This window comes from Schistocerca gregaria, chromosome 8 (assembly GCF_023897955.1).
Source record: "Schistocerca gregaria isolate iqSchGreg1 chromosome 8, iqSchGreg1.2, whole genome shotgun sequence".
In the NCBI taxonomy this organism is placed as follows: Eukaryota; Metazoa; Arthropoda; class Insecta; order Orthoptera; family Acrididae; genus Schistocerca; species Schistocerca gregaria.
In genome coordinates this window covers 209,067,977-209,089,046 of record NC_064927.1, presented here as the reverse complement: position 1 = coordinate 209,089,046, position 21,070 = coordinate 209,067,977, and the positions used below count along the sequence as shown (strand labels likewise).

The 21,070-nt window shown below is 43.3% G+C and overlaps 1 protein-coding gene across 7 annotated transcripts in view; it reads left to right on the top strand.

Annotated features, from left to right (window-relative positions):
• LOC126284806 (protein bric-a-brac 2-like) overlaps positions 1 to 21,070 on the top strand; it is a 437,302-nt gene that overhangs the window by 203,022 nt on the left and 213,210 nt on the right. The window contains exons 1-2 of one of the 7 annotated variants that reach the window (XM_049983976.1): positions 4,112 to 4,192; positions 16,585 to 16,808. The exons of the other annotated variants lie outside the window; for them this stretch is intronic. Of the exons in view, the coding sequence (XP_049839933.1) occupies positions 4,176 to 4,192; positions 16,585 to 16,808 (241 nt within the window). The 5' untranslated portion in view covers positions 4,112 to 4,175. Of the gene's footprint in view, positions 1 to 4,111; positions 4,193 to 16,584; positions 16,809 to 21,070 lie in introns of those variants that run through there. 7 annotated transcript variants of the gene reach the window in all.

Here is a 21,070-nt window from a genome sequence, read left to right as displayed (position 1 = left end):
ACAGCTAACTCTAAATAGACAGAAATGTAAATTAATGCAGATGAATAGGAAAAAGAATCCCGTAATATTTGAATACTCTATTAGTAGTGTAGCGCTTGACACAGTCACGTCGATTAAATATTTGGGCGTAACATTGCAGAGCAATATGAAGTGGGACAAGCATGTAACGGCAGTTGTCGGGAAGGCAGATAGTTGTCTTCGGTTCATTTTTGGAAGATGAACCACATCTGTAAAGGAGACAGCTTATAAAACACTAATGGGACCTATTCTTGAGTAATGCTCGAGCGTTTGGGATCTTTACCAGGTCGGAGTGAGGGAGCACATAGAAGCAATTTAGAGGCGGGCTGCTATATTTGTTACTGGTAGGTTTGATCATGACGCGAATGTTACGGAAATGCTTCAGGAACTCGGGTGAAAGTCTCTAGAGGAAAGGAGGCGTTCTTTTCGTGAATCGCTACTGGCGAAATTTAGAGAACCATCATTTGAGGCTGACTGCAGTACAATTTTACTGCCGCCAACGTACATTTCGCGGAAAGACCACAAAGATCAGATAAGAGAGATTAGGGCTCGTACAGAGGCACATAGGCAGTCATTTTCCCCTCGTTCTGTTTGGGAGTGGAACAGGGAGAGAAGATGCTAGTTGTGGTACGACGTACCATCCGCCACGCACCGTATGGTGGATTGCGGATTATGGATGTAGATCTAGTATTGTTTTCTTATCAAGCGGAACGTGAAAATATTTGAGATGAAGTGCATGTTACTAATGACACGATTAATAGGCATGAGAATTTAGCTCTGTCGCTGGCCGTGTGTTCATTATGCCTATTTTCTATTAGAAATGAAAACAAAAATGAACTATATTTCTAGTGTAATATCGAAAAAAACAACATTTTTATGTATTCGTAAGAAAACACCTTGCGTATGCATAATGTGGGACTGTAAGTGCCTTATCCAAATTAGGAAACCTAGCATGCAAAATGAAAGGTTTCTATAATATTTGTTTAATGTAGAACTTTCTAATCATATGTCCGCTTGCTTAGCTGAGTGGTAACGTGCTTGCCTCTGGTGCAGCGGGCACGGGTTAGATTGCCGGCCCGGTTTGGAGATTATCTCCGCTCATGTACTGGGTGTCCGCAGCTCGTGGTCTCGCGGTAGCGTTCTCGCTTCCCGAGCACGGGGTCCCGGGTTCGATTCCCGGCGGGGTCAGGGATTTTTCACCTGCCTCGTGATGACTGGGTGTTTGTGTCGTCTTCATCATCATCATCAATCATCCCCATTACGGTCGGAGGAAGGCAATGGCAAACCACCTCCACTAGGACCTTGCCTAGTATGGCGGCGCGGGTCTCCCGCGTCGCTCCCCTACGCTCGGTAAACGGAGTATGGGACTCATCATCATCATCATGTACTGGGTGTTGTGTTGCTCTCATTATCTTTCTCATCCTCATCACGGCACGAAAGTCGCCCAATGTGACGTCGACTGAAATAAGACTTGGGCTTGGCGGCCGAACTCCCCGAATGGGGCCTCCGGGGCAACAATGCCGTACGCTCATTTCATTTTTGTTTCTAATTATATGTCGCAACGCTATTTTGTAAACGTGCATCTACGCAACGCCTAAAATTTCATGTGAGGTGCATTTTTTTACGCAGCTCAGTGTTTACAACGCTATATCTCTTGAACTATGTTAGGTGCGTTGTTTTATCCCCACTAAGATTGTTGCCTGACAGTTACGTGATATGTGTATCAAGTTTAGTTGAAATCGGTCCTGTGGTTTAAGAGTAGATGCGGTTCGTATATACATCCGTTTTTGTAATATCTATGGACTTATTTTGTAGTGTCGAGGTACCTTATATCCCTCTACATAATGGGTGCTGAAAATGGATACAGGTTTTGTGTTAAAAGAGCTGGATCATTAGTAAAATGATAGATTTAGGAATAGCCATCTACATAAATTGGGGAAGATACATTGTGGAATAAAAAGAACAAAACATTATTTAAAATGTACAATATTGCAGTTACAGTTTACAATATTAAAAAACATTTTTAACGGCGCGTGTCTGCCAACACACACCAAAAAAATGGTTCAAATGGCTCTGAGCACTATGGGACTTAACTACTGTATTCATCAGTCCCCTAGAACTCAGAACTACTTAAACCTAACTAACCTAAGGATGTCACACACATTCATGCCCGAGGCAGGATTCGAACCTGCGACCGTAGCAGTCGCGCTGTTCCGGACTGCGCGTCTAGAACCGCTAGACCACCGCGGCCGGCAACACACACAAATTTGGGATGGTAATGATTAGAAAATTACATGGCGCAGACAGCCTCAGTGTGGATTGCCGACACAGTAACAATAACAGTTTAGGACGTTTATGTTTGTGTGCATGTCATTGCGATCATACTTCGATAATTGACAAATGAATGTGTTGATAGAGTAAGGAAGATAGAGATCGGATCTCCTTTGGGACAGTGTTTGTTTGCCCTTGTGAGTCGTGTTCCTAACGAACCATTGTGCATTTAATATAATGCGCAATTCCCTATTTTCAACTGCCTGAAGTAAGTATGCAGAGAAGCGTATGTGTGACATGTCCCCATATTGCGGTCAGTCATATACCGTGACTGGTCGTGTTATTGATTTATAAAGTAGGATACTTTTTCCTGTTAAAGGATATAAGGTAGCCAATACGCTGTTTGCTCTGTTTGCAACGTCGTTTATTTGTTACTTAAGGTACGGCGTTTATCAAGGTGAACTCCAAGGTGTTTGGCGAAGTCAGCCCAAGGAATACCTTAACAGAATAGCAGCAGTGGTGTATGTAAATCCTGGCTTTTTCTTGTCTAAACTTTCCTTTTGTCCACATTCGTCTTGACCTGCGGTGCCGTGAACCATTTCTGAGGCAGCAGTGCAGCCCGGTGGTGTTGGTCATGAATGTTCGGTAAGCTGTTGTCAGTGTAATATATCGCTTTGTCATCAGCGAAAGGAGCCATGTTGACTGGATGCAAGTCTGGTACGTCAGATAAATATGTTAAACAGTGTCGTTTCCGAAAGGAAATCTTGTGGCACGGTGGCGCTTATAGGATAGACATCACTATCACCAATAAATACACCAAAAACATTTGGAAATTTGTGGTAAGGTCCTATGGGACCAAACTGCTGAGGTCATCGGTCCCTAAGCTTACGCACTACTTAATCCAACTTAAACTTATTCCACTAACACACACACACACACACACACACACACACACACACACACGTCCGAAGGAATGCCTGGGACCTCCAACGGGAGAGCCACCACGAAGTTATTGTTCGGACAATATACCGTGAGAATTATAATTTCATTAAGTTCCACAGTGAACCAATGTCATTAAGTCTTCCGTCGCTGTCCGTAGAAAAATTTCATACTTACTCATGTAAGTGGAAATTATAGATTTCTAGACAAGTTTGTGTCTCTGTTTGATCGATTTCGGTTTACAAGTCTGTCGTAGGACAATTTACGTACATAAGTAACATTTTTACTTTCTTCAACAGAATATGGGTACAACGAGGGAAGAGGGAACAAGAATCAAAGATACAAGCGAGACGCTATGTGTTGCCAAAACAACAGCATCCAGTATCGCCAGAAGACATAGTTCGTATAAAATGTATGACTGATTCACGTTTTGCCAAAAAGACGATACGGGTTTCCGCAGAGCGGCCGAATCGCAGATCAGGTGGAACACCCAACAATAAATATAATATGTAATTTACAATATATATAATCTGTAATTTACAACATGGACTGCGTAATTCTTGGAGATTGGTTAAACGTTGAGAAAGATTTACCACGGACAACTGCTGTAATTGGAACAGGAGCAGTAACATATTACATTTGACATCGTGACAGTGCCAGATGTAATGAAGCGCCTGCTCACTGGAGAATATAGCGGTGTTTTTAATCGGCGCAAATGCACTTGAGCTGTAACGCGCAGCTAGCTGTAACGGCCATTTTCGTGCGGCCTCCCCTCTGCCCTGTCTCACGGTCGGTCGAAGCGACCAGCCGGACGTGACGTAACACAGCGGGCGTCGTTTCGCGTATGGGTACTAGATGGCGACATCGGCGCGTGACGTTACGCAGTCTGTTACAGCCCGCAGCAGCTCCTGGCGGTTTGTGGCAACTGACGCCATTGACGGGACGCTATGTATCCTACAGGGAGGTAAGCTGACGTCTTGGCTATCTCCGGAAAGAGTAGATTTGTCATGCGTGCGCCACACAGCGGCCTATGAAGCCTAAGAAAGCTTTTCTCGCCAGCTCTGAGACGCTCTTATGTTAGGCACACTCAAGCGTTACAGGTAATTCTCAAAACACCGGTTGTTGTGCGACGATAGCGGCAGTGAATATTTACTTAATACACATTAGTGCGGAGGTATGACTTTCACACTTTGGCATCTCTAATATGTTTCTTTAATTCGAAATTTTTTTCACCTAAAAGATTTGCTCGTCGGCGTGGTGGGGGGGAGGGGGGGGGGGTTGGGAGGTTAGGCCTTGCATAGAAATCGCATGTCTCGCAGAAAAATCTCATGTTGTGTAAGGCAGCGCATGAAAATAGACTCCGAATACTAGACTGCTCATTGTCGCGCGCCTGTTGTTGTGTATTGTTTAAAAGCTGTGGCGATTATGTGAAATTACACCTTCGCATTAGCTTACTTGTTATTTCTGTTTTCTCTTACTATTACATGTTTATCTGTTTGTTGTTCTGGTCGTGGCGGGTAACAGTTTGTGCGTACCTGCCCGCAATTTGCATTCGGGCCAGTTTTCGTGCGACGCCGTATGTAACGCCATATTGTGTTAATGATATTTTCAACTGACTTATGCGTTTTAAACGTCGTAACATTTGACTTGCGATATTTTAGAAAGTGTGTTGATAACTGCATTTTCAGATTCACTGATATTGTCTTCATAGTTGTTATTCATGCTTCTTAATATACACTGCGCACAGCGGCTACACGTTACAATAATGGAAAACTTAACGTCATCGGAACCCCGTTTCTAATTCAAATCCTGCAGTTATCATTAAAGTTTTCCACCGGTTAGTTAAATCATATGAGGCTGAGTTACGTATTTATCTTTACGTAATTACGAATTTACTTCACACTAATTAGAAAGTACTATGCATAAAATTTTCGCCAATACGCCCTGTCGATGGAAGGGGTAGTACAACGACCCATCAAGTAAAGAAAAATGATATTCAGCTGCCCTGAAACAGGCTTCAGGCCGTACTGACATTGTCGTCAAAATGTGTAACTGAGTAATGTGCGCCCTTTTATAGTCGGTTTTGGTAAGCTTCTAATTGGTTGAAAGGTTAATATTTCGGTTTTATCTTGTAAAACCGACAGTTTTTTCGTTATTGGAAGACATTTGATTATAGATATATTTGCAAAAGCATTAACGACATATATACAGAAGCAAGTTGCAAAAGCCATTCTGATCAACTTAACAATGTTCACGACGGAATATCGATACCAGATACGAAAGCTGCAGTATAATTTTAAGCCTTAAACATATCTGTATTGATTTCTTTGAGAAAGTTCTTAAAGATTTTGCCCTGCCTTTGCTTAACGATCATCTTGACAGAAAAAAAAATTGAATTTCTGCCTCAGTTGCAGGCCCAACTCTCGATTTACTGATGGTAGCTTTAATGCACCACAAATAGCCTCTATCTGGAAACAAATAACAGCTGTTTCATGAAATTCTTGTGCATCTTTGGTTAGTAACGTATATTATGTTTCATTATTCAGAGTTTAGATCCTGTTACAAAATTCGTATTACTAGGTATTACATGTATATTTTTTCATGTCCACAGAATCGTTTAGTGTTTAGGTTGCTGAACTCCTACGGGAAATCTCAGCCAACAGTGTCACATATTCCGTCAGTTGCGCCATAAATGGTTGAAGAGATGTTAACTGTTACCATGGTTGAGAATGCTGCGTGCAACGTGTAATCTGAAAGCAATTCACGACTTGTGCCACGATCGTTCGAGAAGTACTGCGGGACGACCCAAAAGTTCTCTCATATGAAAACTAGATCACAATTACAAAACATCACCACACCGATCAGAAACCGACTATTATTGATTTCCTTGCAGTTTACACGCACTTATATTTACAATCGTGGTTCACATAATTCACGTTCAAAAACGTATTTTCTGGTTAATGTCACCACACACTTTTTATTTTATTAGATACCTTTTTTATTTTATTCGATAACTTTATTTTGGTACTATCCCTAGTGTTTAAACAATTGGAGTTTCGTCATCGTACATAAAGATGAAGTAAGTTGCACTCACAAACATCAGACCTTACATCGGCGCTACCTGCATGTTGTGTATGCCTTGCATATCTCCGTATATAAAACTTCATCGTCGTACACCTCGTTGTACTATGGGCGTATGGTGATATCTTCACTACTATCACGGGGTCCCGGTTCGATTCCCGGTGGGGTTTTGAGATTTTCTTTTACCAGGGACTGAGTGTATGTGTTGTCCTCATCATTTCATCATCATTCGTGACAGTGGCTAAATTGCACTGAGTAAAGAAATTGGAATGTGTGAAAAATATTGGGACTTCGTATGGGCCCTGATTGCGCAATTGAGCGTCCAACAAAACCAAACATTTTCACTACTAGCAGTTCTTCCCAATGAACTAAATTGTTAGTTCGAAAAGCAAATGCGTTTATCCTCTGTTGCCCATTTTTCAGATTGAAGTTAACGCGAAGCGATATGACATCTCACCATTGAAACAACCGATACAATTAGTTTTTGCTAACGCTATTTTCTTGTTTAGTGTAAAAACTATTAAAATCATTCGACACATCAAGGGTTCGAACATGAGCTCTTTGTCCACTGTTCCATGCGCTATCTGTTGCACCACCAGGCGCCTGCTGAGTGCAGTCTATAGCCTATTGTGAAATATCTGTAGTGTGGCTCCAGGCTGTCGTGGATGCAGATAGTCGTCACATTGAGCAGTGTTTGCAACCTGGAGCCTAAATATGGCCGAGCGATTTCTTATCGTGAGCTCGCAGCGTCATTTTCTGGCGCGCGCGTTTCAAATATGAAACAATGAAGCCGCGCACTTTACGGCGCTGGCGCTGCGAACTCGCGGCAAGAGAACTGTGCTCGCCAGCCATTGCTTCAAGGCAGCTATCCCGCCTGCCGGCGCGAAATAGGAGTCGTAGTCGAATGGGGCAATGCAAGCTATAGCCTACCATGGGTGAAGCCGGTTTGGACATTTTTCATTGAATGGGTGAAAAAGAACCTTCAAATATGCGACACGTCACGATAAGATTAAGAGCAGAGCCGCATGGTTTCAATTGCGCGTAACGTTTCGTGAAACCGAATGAGGAGAGAAACATCACTGTTACATTATTTTGTGTTTGTGTTTTGGAGGTGACGTTGTAGCCTGAGAATGTGGCTATGTAAAACTTTAAATAGTCTGGCTCCCTGCAAGAGCCCTTTCGTCTGAACTGATTTTACCCCAGCATGTTCATTATAATCAGTGCTTTATAGTATTGCAGCTACAAAATACATAATTGCAGACATTTCAGTGGTTATATAAGTAGTGCGTATGGGAATACTTACAAAACACAAGGTCGCTGATTCATTAATTATAAAAACAGTATAGATACTGTATGGGGGTTGTGAAAACTATGTACAAATAAGAGATGGAAGATCAAAATGGTTTAAGACAAAGATAAGTGATCAGCAAGGCTGATAACTTCCCCCGTTACTCATCCTTACACTTATGGACACTCATGAAAGAAGTCAAGGAAGTAGAAAACGAAGATCTCAGTGCGTTTTCTTTTGCAGGCGACATTGTCATTTGGGAGAGACGGAAGTGGAGATTGAGAGCAGGCTTGGTCACGGGAATAAAAAATTTAAAGAATTCATTGATTAAGAGCAAGGCACGGGCCATGAAGGTGAGTAGGTAACTCACGCCTTGTAAGATCACACTGGAAGGAGAAAAGGCTGAATGTGTGAAAAGTTTATCTCGGAAGTGTCGTATCAAGTGATGTAAGCGTCAAACTAGAAGTTATATCAAAAGGGTGCAACTTCTTCCACCTAATATAGGACAAAGGTGTTCCTTTAAGAGCTAAAAAGACCATGCATAAAACGTATCTCCAACTAATCATGCTGTATAGTCTGGATACTTATATCGTAAATTAGAGAGAAGACCTTCGGATACAGGCATGTGAAATGAAGTCCCTTAGGTCAGTTCAGTAGACACAGAGACGGGAACGAATATGTAAAGAAAGACTTAAAGGCGACCTTGCCCACGGAGGAAAGAATGAGCGCTGCAAGATTGAACTGGTTAGGCCATGAGAAGCCAATGCACCAGCCTCAAATTCCATGTCAGTATTTGGGGATGGAGGTGCAAGAAAAAAAGACTTGTTGGGTGGTCTAGGAAGAGATGGAACGACCAGAGTAATGAAGATCATTTGAGGAGTAACGTGGGATTCAGTGGGGAGAAAAAAGCTATCAGGACAGAAATCAATGCAGGCATTTCGTTTATAAAGTTCCTACCCTCCAGATTCGGGAATAAATGGGATGTCTATTAAGTAATACAGTAAACGAAAACATTTCTTCTAATGTTAAGTATACTTCCTCGATGGGTTGATAGTATTTCGTTGTCCTCATCACGTAACATGCTTTTCAAACCCCTGGCATTTTTCAGTCCCCTATCTTTCGCGAATTTCGATATGCACTCTTGTCCAAGACTTCACACACAGCTTTACAGGGTTATGTGGCCGATTCTGTATTGATAATGCAGATCAGAATGCAGCCCCTACCCAGACAGAATACATAACTGATCTCACAGCTATTGTTTTACTGTTAATTCATCAAACGGTGAGCTAACCATTGGATGAATCCAAAACCTCCTGTTGCGTAATTAACGCAAACATAGACGAAACAGGCAGTGTTTGCTTTCTTCTGCCTCCGTGCTTGATTGTAAGCTTCCAATGTAGTACTGCCGAGCGATCGAGCCTTTGTCGTCACACAATTGAACAACATACCTAAATAAAATTACAAGGCTTTCTCCAGAACGTAGTGAAGAAAAGTGTGTGGGATGTTTGCGCCACATTATCTTGACTCCCGAACAAAAACAGCTACACGTGGTCGCGGTCCACGACTCGATTGGAACGCACAACTTGGACATTGTTTTCTGGTAAAAAAATCACGGGTCACAAGACTTGGTGTCAATTTGAAAACCCCCAAAAGGACAAAGTGCAGGAATTCACATGGTCAACGCTCTGACGACATAATTGACTTTACAGTCAAAATGACGCACAAATTGAACAATATCCCAAAGAAGAACTTTTCTAACAGTTTCACATGATTTTATGAACATTTTGTGAATTAAGCTCGAGTGGGGTAGATTGTGTAGAACACCAGAAGCAATATAACCACGTCCTTAACTTTTTTGTTTTTCATTAGAGCCTACAGTAAACTAAACATTTGATCCGCTATCTTTCACATGCTTTCCGACAATCATTTGGGTCACATTCTTTGTTAAAGCTCTCAAAATATTGAATACTTTCTGAAGAAGACATGCTTCTCCAGAAAATTGAAGGCTCGAGAAACTAAATTAGGACTACCCACAATAAATGTCGAAAGTACATACAGTTTTAGAATTTGCAGTACGATTTAACGACTCAGTGAAAGTGACATATTGCACGTTATTCCGAAGAGGAAGGTGATGTCCCCGTCAGACAAATAAAATAAAAAAATAAACCACAAACTCCAAATGTAGACTTCAAAGAATCTTAAGTTCGCTACCTCAGAGAACTGTTTGTACGACAATAAGAACTTTTTTCTTTTTGTAAAGTTTTCGCAATACAGTCTGCAAAGATAATGGTGGTGGTGGTGAGGGGGGGGGGGGGGGGGTTAACAGAATGACCAGTTTCAGGGAAATAACTACTGACCATCAAAGTAGATACACCAAGAAGAAATGCAGATGATAAACGGGTATTAATTAGACAAATATCTTATACTACAACTGACATGTGATTACATTTTCACGCAGTTTGGGCGCATAGATCCTGAGAAATCATTACGGCCAGTGGTGGTTGTTCTGGGTACTAACGGCCTTGATACGCCTAGGCGTAGGCGTTAAGTCAGAGCTTGGATGGCGTGACAGGTACAGCTGCCCATGCAGCTTCAACACGATACAACAGCTCATCAAGGGTAGTGACTGGCGTATTGTGACGAGCCAGTTGCCCGGCTACCATTGACCAGACGTTTTCAATTGGTGAGAGATCTGGAGAATGTACTGTCCAGGGCAGCAGTCGAACATTTTCTGTATCCAGAAAGGCCCGTACAGGACGTGCAACATGCGGTCGTGCATTATCCTGCTGAAAGGTATGGTTTCGCAGGGATCGAATGAAGGGTACAGCCACGGGTCATTACACATCGGAAATGTAACGTCCACTGTTCAAAGTGCCGTCAATGCGAACAAGACGTGACAGAGACGTGTAACCAATGGCACCACATACCATAACGCCGGGTGATAAGCCAGCATGGCGATGACGAATAGACGCTTCCAATGTGCGTTCACCGCGATGTCGCCAAACACCGATGTGACCATCATGATGTTGTAAACAGAACCTGGGTTCATCCGACAAAATGACGTTTTGCCATTCCTGCACACAGGTTCCTCGCAGGCTCTCCTGCCTGTGATGCAGCGTCAACGTTAACGGTAGCCGTGGTCTCAGAGCTGCTGCAAACGTCGTCGAACTGTTCGTGCAGATGGTTGTTGTCTTGCATACGTCCTCATCTGTTGACTCAGGGATTTAGACGTGGCTGCACGATCCGTTACAGCCATACGGATAAGATGACTGTTATCTCGACTGCTAGTGATAAGAGGCCGTTGGGATCCAGCACGGCGTTCCGTATTACCCTCCTGAACCCACCGATTCCATATTCTGCTAACAGTCGCTAAATCTTTTTTTTTTTCTTTTACATATTTATAAAACTTCATGCAAGTGTGCTTACACTTAAACTGGGACCTTATGATTTATTTTCAGTGTCCCTGGCAGCAGTCGGTTTCTTTCGTAAGTCCACCAGGCAACATCGGCGAAAATACTGTTTCCACAGTGGCGTTGTGTGGGGAATAGGAAGCAAGCATTCGCATAATGTTAGCAGTTGGCAGTAGCATTGTTGTTGATTTGGGGTGGGGAGCGTACAGCGAGGTCATCGGTCTCTTCGGATTAGGGAAGGACTGGGGAGGTAGTCGGCCGTGCCCTTTCAAAGGAACCATCGTGGCATAGCGGAATCACGGAAAACCTAAATCAGGTTGGCCGGACGCAGTTTTTTTTTTTTCGTTGTTGATCGTTGTTTGGTTGTTGCGGACGTCACATGTCATCCGTTAAACTTCGTTTGTTGGTACTTCCACACTTCTTTTTTTTATTACAGTGGCCAACCGGCTCTCTGACCGAACACGCTGAGCTACCGTGCCGGCGTTTGAACCGCTGTCCTTCCGAATGCGGTGAGTCTAGTGTGCTAATCACTGCGCCACATCCCTCGGTTAGCGTTCAGGATTTTGTTTCCTTATGAGGGTAATTTCACTTTTCTTCCACGGAGTGTTTAGATACCCATTCTGCCGAGTGTTGCTTACTTCCTAAAACACTCTTCATGTATTCCCAGAAAACAATTTAACCTGAAATGTTCACACCATTTTTAGTTAGGTATATAATAGTGTTTCATCACCGAATCTGGTGTTTCAGATAGCGTCATCCAATCAAATACTTGATATTTGTTTAAAGAAATAACGTATTTCTCTAAGTAATCGAATGCTGTTGTATGGAAAGCCATTGTCGACAACGAGAGCCGTGTACCTCCTTCCTGATGGAATGACCGGAACTGATCGGCTGTCGGACCCCCTCCATCTAATAGGCGCGCTGTTCGTGTTTGCCGGCCGCGGTGGTCTAGCGGTTATAGGCGCTCAGTCCGGAACCGCGCGACTGCTACGGTCGCAGGTTCGAATCCTGCCTCGGGCATGGATGTGTGTGATGTCCTTAGGTTAGTTAGGTTTAAGTAGTTCTAAGTTCTAGGGGACTGATGACTACAGATGTTAAGTCCCATAGTGCTCGGAGCCATTTTTTTCATCAGCTTCTGTTGGATTCCGTCAGTTTCATAAAGTATGAACAACTAAAGGAAACATCTTTTCAACCTTGTGGTTCGATGCGTCGGTGCCTATGCCGTATAACGAAACTTCTTGCAATTATTTTGTGCATTTGGTCACGGAGTATGGTGCGAGAATATTTCTGACAATCGCTGTAGTTCTGGACCTGCCTGTAGACCACTTTGGGGGCAGCGGCGACTTTGAAGTCAGGATACATTGCGGCGTTCAGTTTTACGGTATAGTCAAGAGGACTCAACGATTGATGATGCTTGGCAACTGTACAGGCTGTTGTTAGCTTTACAGCAGCAACGAGTGACTCCTCATGAATATCTTTTTTAATAACGGATGTGGAAATGGGCTGTGATATTTATGCTACCTCGAATCTCCTTGTATGAGTCTTGGTGCCTCACATCTGCCTTACCTCCGTGAGTATGCAACAGTCTGTGTCGTCTGGCCACCAAGCGCAGTTGCATAGCGACCACATGCACACAAGCCGCATCCTTTCTTGAGCGTTCATCGGCGCCTTGAACACGGCACTCTCAACGTTGACGATCGGATGCAAGCTCACCTCTGGACTATGCCCCATAAATGTTCCATGGGATTCATCTCTGGCGAACTGGGGCGCCAAATCATTCGCTGGAATTGTTCAGGAAGTTTTTCAAACCAATCGCGAACAGATGTGGCCCGGCGTCATTATGCATTTTCATCCATAAAAATTCCAATTTTGTTTGGGAACGTGAAGTTCATGAATGGCTTCATATGGTCTCCAGGCAGCCGAACATAACCATTTCGAGTCAGTTAGACCAGAGGATCCAGTCCATTCCATGTAAACACAGCCTGCGCCCTTTTGGAGCCACCACCAGCTCGCACAATGCCTGGTTCACAACTTTTGTCCTTGGCTTACACTCAACCCTACTACCAGCTCATAAAAAGTGAAATCGGGATTCATCTGATCAGGCTGCGGTTTTCTGGTAATCTAGGGTTCAACTGATACGGTCACAAGTCGAGAGGCCTGCAGGCGATGTCCTGCTGTTAGCAGAGGCACTCGCGTCAGTAGTCTGCTGCCATAGCGTATTGACACCAGATTTTGCCGTATTGACACAACGGATACTTTCATCGTACGTCGCACATTGATTTCTGCGGTAACGCAGTGTTGCTTGTGCGTCAACTCTCGCAACTGTATACAACTGTTGCTGAAGGCCGGCGGGCACTGCGTTGTCCATGGTGAGAGGTATTTGATATTCTCGGCACACTCTTTACACTTTGGTTCTCAAAATATTGAATTACCCAAAGATTTCCTAAAGGGAATGTTCGCTGCGTCTATCTCCATCAGTCTGTTTCCTATAGTGGAGCGATAATGACGTCGGAAGCTGTTTCAGATTAATGACCTGAGTACAAATGATAGCTCCACCAGTGTTCTGCTGTTTTATACCTCTGATACGCGGTAACTACCACCATCTGTATCTGTGCATTAGTTTTATCACCTCAGTGTATTTCAGAATTGTGAAAAAAAATGTTTACCGGTTTTAGTGATTTCTGTAGCAGATTCGGTTTTAGTGATTTCTGTAGCAGATTCGGTTTTAGTGATTTCTGTAGCAGATTCCGCAATTTTTTAAAATTTTTCGCAACACCTAAGTTGAAAAATTTGTCTTCATAGTGAATGTGATTCTTGCAGGGAATATCATACTCAAATTTTCAGATCGTGGGACCTTCTCATGGCCCTTAAGTACCCCTCCCCTCGGTGTACATGTTACGGAAAATACGTTGGAACTGATGAAATTGTTCTAATAGATGGTGTCACGTTCTGGAATACACACATGTCAATAAACGTTTTGCATCACCCCGGTCCCTAGGAGTTCTGAAGATAGACGTTGACTATTGATATTGTATCAAAGACACAGTCCCCTCGACTGTTCGTAGATGTCACTAAACCCGCCTAAAGATGTAAACAACCATGCATGAACAGTGATAATTAGACGGAGGGTTCCGACAGCCGACCGGTTCCAGTCATCCCACCAGGACGGAGGTACACGGCTCTTGTTCGTAGTTCAACCATACCTTGACGGTTAATACCGCGGTTCGATCGCGTCCGTATTGTTACTTTGTGCGACGAAGGGCTCTCAGCAAGGGAAGTGAAGCGTCCAGGCGTCCCGGAGTGAACCAAAGCGATGTTGTTCGGACAGGGAGGGGATACAGGAACTGTCGATGACATGCCTCGCTCAGGCCGCCCAAGGGCTACTATTGCAGTGGATGACCGCTACCTACGAATGATGGCTCGGAGGAACTCTGACAGCAACGCCACCATGTTTAAATAATGTTTATCGTGCAGCCACAGGACGTCGTGTTACGACTCAAACTGTGCGCAATAGGCTGCATGATGCGCAACTTCACTCCCAACGTCCATGGCGAGGTCCATCTTTGCAAACACGACACCATGCAGCGCGGTACAGATGGCCCCAAAAACATGCAGAATGGACCGCTCAGGATTGGCACCACGTACTCTTCACCGATGAGTCTCACATTTGCCTTCAACCAGACAATCGTACGAGATGTGTTTGGAGGCAACCCGGTCAGGCTGAACGCTTTAGACACACTGTCCAGCGAGTGTAACAAGGTGGAGGTTCCTGCAGTTTTGGGTAGGCATTATGTGGGGCCGCCGTAAGGCGCTGTAATGACTGTAAGTTGTTGTTGTTGTTGTTGTTGTTGTCTTCAGTCCTGAGACTGGTTTGATGCAGCTCTCCATGCTATCCTATCCTGTGCAAGTTCCTTCATCTTCCGGTACCTACTGCAACCTACATCCTTCTGAATCTGCTTAGTGTAGTCATCTCTTGGTCTCCCTCTAAGATTTTTACCCTCCACGCTGCCTTACAATGCTAAATTTGTCATCCCTTGATGCCTCAGAACATGTCCTACCAACCGGTCCCTTCTTCTCGTCAAGTTGTGCCACAAACTCCTCTTGCCCTCAATTCTATTCAATACCTCCTCATTAGTGATGTGATCTACCCATCTAATCTTCAGCATTCTTCTGTAGCACCACATTTCGAAAGCTTCTGTTCTCTTCTTGTCCAAACTATTTATCGTCTATGTTTCACTTCCATACAGGACTACACTTCATACAAATACTTTCAGAAACGACTTCCTGACACTTAAATCTATACTTCATGTTAAGAAATTTCTCTTCTTCAAAAACGCTTTCCTTGCCATTGCCAGTCTACATTTTATATCCTCTCTACTTCGACCATCATCAGTTATTTTGCTCTCCAAATAGCAAAACTCCTTTACTACTTTAGGTGTCTGATTTCCTAATCTAATTCCCTCAGCATCACCCGACTTAATTCGACTACATTCCATTATCCTCGTTTTGCTTTTGTTGATGTTCATCTTATATACTCCTCTCAAGACATTGTCCATTCCATTCAACTACTCTTCAAAGTCCTTTGATCTCTCTGACAGAATTACAATGTCATCGGCAAACCGCAGTTTTTATTCTCCATGGATTTTAATACCTACTCCGAACTTTTCTTTTGTTTCCTTTATTGCTTGCTCAATATACAGGTTGAATAACATCGGGGAGAGGCTACAACCCTGTCTCACTCCCTTCGCAACCACTGCTTCCCTTTTATGCTCCTCGACTCTTATAACTGCCATCTAGTTTCTGTACAAATTGTAAATAGCCTTTCGCTCCCTGTATTTTACCCCTGCCTCCATATCAGCAGCATATTGTCGAAGTATTCGTCTTCAAGGACAACAATTGGCGGCCCCATCGTGAGGATCTTGTGAATGACTTCCTACAGGATAACGACATCGATTGACTATTGTTCTCCAGACATGAACCTTATCGAATATGGCCTGGGATAGATTGAATAGGGCTGTTTATGGACGACGTGACCCTCCAATCACTCTGAGGCATCTACGCCGAATCGCCATTGAGGAGTGGGACAATCTGGACCAACAGTGCCTTGATGAACTTGTGGATAGTATGCCAGGACGAATACAGGAATGCATCAATGCAAGGGGATGTGCTAATGGGTATTAGAGGTACCGGTGTTTACAGCAATCTGGACCACCAACTCAGAAGGTCTCGCTGTATGGTGGTACAAGATGCAATGTGTGGCTTTCATGAGCAGTAAAAAAAGTGAAAACGATGTTTATGTTGACCTCTATTCCAGTTTTGTGTATAGGTTTCGGAACCGAGGTAATGCAAAACTTTTTTTCATGTGTGTACTTACTGTTTAAACAGTAGGGCCATGTGTTGGCAAAAGTTAGTAATTTAACGATTTTTTGTGTCGGGTATAAAGCTCGTCTCCCCATGGTATTTCGCGGTATGGAAAATGCGTCGGTATTGTACGGAGGAGTGCCGAGAAGCTGGCGAGGGGAGCCGAGGCCGCTGTGTGGCGCACGGTGTAGCTCCGCGTCTGACGTGTGAGGACAGGGCAGGCGCAGGGGTGTCTGCTCGGCAGTGGTCGGGCGTGGTGGCGGAACAGCAGGAGGCGGCGCTGCGGGCCGAGCGGAAGCAGTCTGCGGCGGCGGCCGTACTGCAGCAGGGGCAGTCGCTGCGCGTGGCGGCGCGCGCGCACGGCCTCAACCACATGGCCGTGCAGCGCTTCGTGCAGAAGATCCGCCGCCAGGGCTCCAGCGTCGACTGGCGCACCACAGGTGGACGCTCTTCCATTCTCCTCGTACCTGTTCACCCGCCCATTCACCAGTGCGAAAGCGTAAACTGTAAAGAGAAAGTCATGCTTTCCTAGCTGTCGCAATTTCCCGTAAAATCCTGCCGAAAACGCGTGCGAAATCGCGCTCTCCACTAAGAATGGGAAAAACCGCCCGGCTAAAACCAATAGCAGTATTTTAGTTCGGTATTTTTTTGGTCTCTGTTATCACAGATGCTTTTATTTTTTACAGATTAGCGGGTAAAAATCCGAAATACAGTTACCAATAGCAGTAGTGCTACGATTTTTGGTTTTTAAGTAGGTGAATATGGATTGGGGCTAAGAAATGAAAGAGGAAGCCGCCTAGTAGAATTTTGCACAGAGCACAACTTAATCATAGCTAACACTTGGTTTAAGAATCATGAAAGAAGGTTGTATACATGGAAGAACCCTGGAGATACTGACAGGTTTCAGATAGATTATATAATGGTAAGACAGAGATTTAGGAACCAGGCTTTAAGTTGTAAGACATTTCCAGGGGCAGATGTGGACTCTGACCACAATCTATTGGTTATGACCTGCAGATGAAAACTGAAGAAACTGCAAAAATGTGGGAAATTAAGGAGATGGGACCTGGATAAACTGAAAGAACCAGAGGTTGTACAGATTTCAGGGAGAGCATAAGGGAACAATTGACAGGAATAGTAGAAAGAAATACAGTAGAAGAAGAATGGGTAGCTCTGAGGGATGTAGTAGTGAAGGCAGCAGAGGATAAAGTAGGTACAAAGACGAGGGCTGCTAGAAATCCTTGGGTAACAGAAGAAATATTGAATTTAATTGATGAAAGGAGAAAATATAAAAATGCAGTAAATGAAGCAGGCAAAAAGGAATACAAACGTCTCAAAAATGAGATCGACAGGAAGTGCAAAATGGCTAAGCAGGGATGGCTAGAGGACAAATTTGAGGATGTAGAAACTTATCTCACTAGGGGTAAGATAGATACTGCCTACAGGACAATTAAAGAGACCTTTGGAGAGAAGAGAACTACGTGTATGAATATCAAGAGCTCAGATGGCAACCCAGTTCTAAGCAAAGAAGGGAAGGCAGAAAGGTGGAAGGAGTATATAGAAGGTTTATACAAGAGCGATGTACTTGAGGACAATATTATGGAAATGGAAGAGGATGTAAATGAAGACGAAATGGGAGATTCGATACTGCGTGAAGAGTTTGACAGAGCACTGAAAGACCTGAGTCGAAACAAGGCTCCCGGAGTAGACAACATTCCATTAGAACTACTGACGGCCTTGGGAGAGCCAGTCATGACAAAACTCTACCAGCTGGTGAGCAAGATGTATGAGACTGGCGAAATACCCTCACACTTCAAGAATATAATAATTCCAATCCCCAAGAAAGCAGGTGCTGACAGATGTGAAAATTACCGAACTATCAGTTTAATAAAGCACAGCTGCAAAATACTAGCGCGAATTCTTTACAGACGAATGGAAAAACTGGTAGATGCGGATCTCGGGGAGGATCAGTTTGGATTCCGTAGAAATGTTGGAACACGTGAGGCAATACTGACCTTACGACTTATCTTAGAAGAAAGATTAAGGGCAGGCAAACCTACGTTTCTAGCATTTGTAGACTTAGAGAAAGCTTTTGACAATGTTGACTGAAATACTCTTTTTCAAATTCTAAAGGTGGCAGGGGTAAAATACAGGGAGCGAAAGGCTATTTAAATTTGTACAGAAACCAGATGGCAGTCATTAGGGTCGAGGGGCATGAAAGGGAAGCAGTGGTAAGGGAAAGGAGTGAGACAGGGTTGTTGCCTCTCCCCGATGTTATTCAATCTGTATATTGAGCAAGCAGTAAAGGAAACAAAGGAAAAATTCGGATTAGGTATTAAAATCCATGGAGAAGAAGTAAAAACTTTGAGGTTCGCCGATGTCATTGTAATTCTGTCAGAGACGACAAAGGACTTGGAAGAGCATTTGAACGGAATGGACAGTGTATTGAAAGGAGGATATAAGATGAACATCAACAAAAGCAAAACGAGGATAATGGAATGTAGTCAAATTAAATCGGGTGATGCTGAGGGAATTAGATTAGGAAATGAGACACTTAAAGTAGTAAAGGAATTTTGCTATTTAGGAAGTAAAATAACTGATGATGGCCGAAGTAGAGAGGATATAAAATGTAGACTGGCAATGGCAAGGAAAGCGTTTCTGAAGAAGAGAAATTTGTTAAAATCGAATATAGATTTATGTATCAGGAAGTCGTTTTTGAAAGTATTTGTATGGAGTGTAGCCATGTATGGAAGTGAAACATGGACGATAAATAGTTTGGACAAGAAGAGAATAGAAGCTTTCGAAATGTTGTGCTACAGAAGAATACTGAAGATTAAATGGGTAGATCACATAACTAATGAGAAAGTATTGAATAGGATTGGGGAGAAGTTTGTGGCACAACTTGACTAGAAGAAGTGATCGGTTGGTAGGACATGTTTTGAGGCATCAAGGGATCACAAATTTAGCATTGGAGGGCAGTGTGGAGGGTAAAAATCGTAGAGGGAGACCGAGAGATGAGTACAATAAGCAGATTCAGAAGGATGTAGGTTGCAGTAGGTACTGGGAGATGAAGAAGCTTGCACAGGATAGAGTAGCATGGAGAGCTGCATCAAACCAGTCTCAGGACCGAGGACAACAACAACAACAACAACAACAACAAGTATCTCTTTTCCAAAGTGCAACATACGGGGGGTTTTATTGTACAGGGTGACACATCAGAGACAGACGGTTTTTGATGAAATAATACTCGGCCAACTTTAAAATTAATGCATGTTTATTTACAAAAAATCAAAGCTCATTATTTGTCATTTTATTTAACAAAGTTATTTCTGAAAAATAACGTCGAAAGGGTGATGTCCATCATGTCGAATGCAGGACTTGAGTCTCTTCTCAAAATCCTCCATCACACGGACTAAAATCTATGCAGGGATGGCAGCAATTTCTTAAACTCGTCCAAATTTCGTGGTTTGTGGTTATAGATACAGTTCTTAAGGTACCCCCACAGAAAAATTCATAGCGACATGTCGAGAGACCTGGGAGGCCAAGGAACATTGCCAAAACGTGAGATAATCCGGCCAGGAAACATGAAGTGTTTGCGGTGTGCGATGTTGCCCCATCCTGCTGGAACCAAACGCCTTTTAAAGAGATTCGCCGGCTTCTTAGCTCTGGTTTCAAAAATGTTTCAAGTATACGAATGTAGGAACCGAATTAACAGTAACTGTGGCTCCGTTCTCTTCAAAAAATAAGGTCCAATAATGCCAACAGAGCCAAGAGCACACCAGACCGTTACTTTTTCTAAGTGTAGAGGACGCTGGTGGAAAAGTTGTGGAAGCTCTGCAGCCCAGAAACGTAGGTTTTGCATATTCACGGTCCCCTTTAAATGAAAATGAGCTTCATCGTTCATCCATAAAATTTCATTTTCATTCGATCCCAAAATCACCTGAATTCTGTAAGCGAAGTCTTCTCGTACAGCAAAGTCAGTTGCGTTAAGTTGTTGGACAATGAGCATTTTGTAGGGATGGAATTTTAATTCTTTATGCAAAATTCGTCTAACCAATTCACGATTGATTCGTAACTCACTAACATTAAGTCTAGCTGACCGTCCTGGGATTCTGACTGCCGCTTGCCTTGCCCTTTCAACATCTTCTGGTTTCGTTACTGTGCGTCTCGGGCCAGGATGCTTCTTATCCAGTATGCTTCCAGTTGATCTGAGCAGTAACACAATCCTCAGATGGGTGGAAAACTTCAGAACAGCGCCATATCGACCGACATTAAACCCAATTTCTTACCATTCCAACACTCATAATGTTTTCTCCGTAAACTTCAGTTTTCACGATGAATATCGATCGCTTTTAGACCTTTAGCACTAAGAAATCATATAACAGCCCGTACTTCAGTCGGCGGGACTCACGATTATCGGCGGCATCTTAAACACTCAGTACACAACCTAAACAAGGAAGAATCAGACTGTAATGGCGTCAGTGCGTAGATTAACGTACAGGCTTTCATGTAAAAACAAAATTATTGAGATATCTTGACGCATCTTTTTTAATTTCAAAACGATATTTACCTAAAAAAACACGCCTCGTAGTATTTTCTTTTCGGTACTGTAACACATTTCGCCCAAACTACAAAATCAATATTTCTAACTCTAGTCCCATTCCTTGTCCTTCCGAAACAGTAAAATCTACACGTATATTAA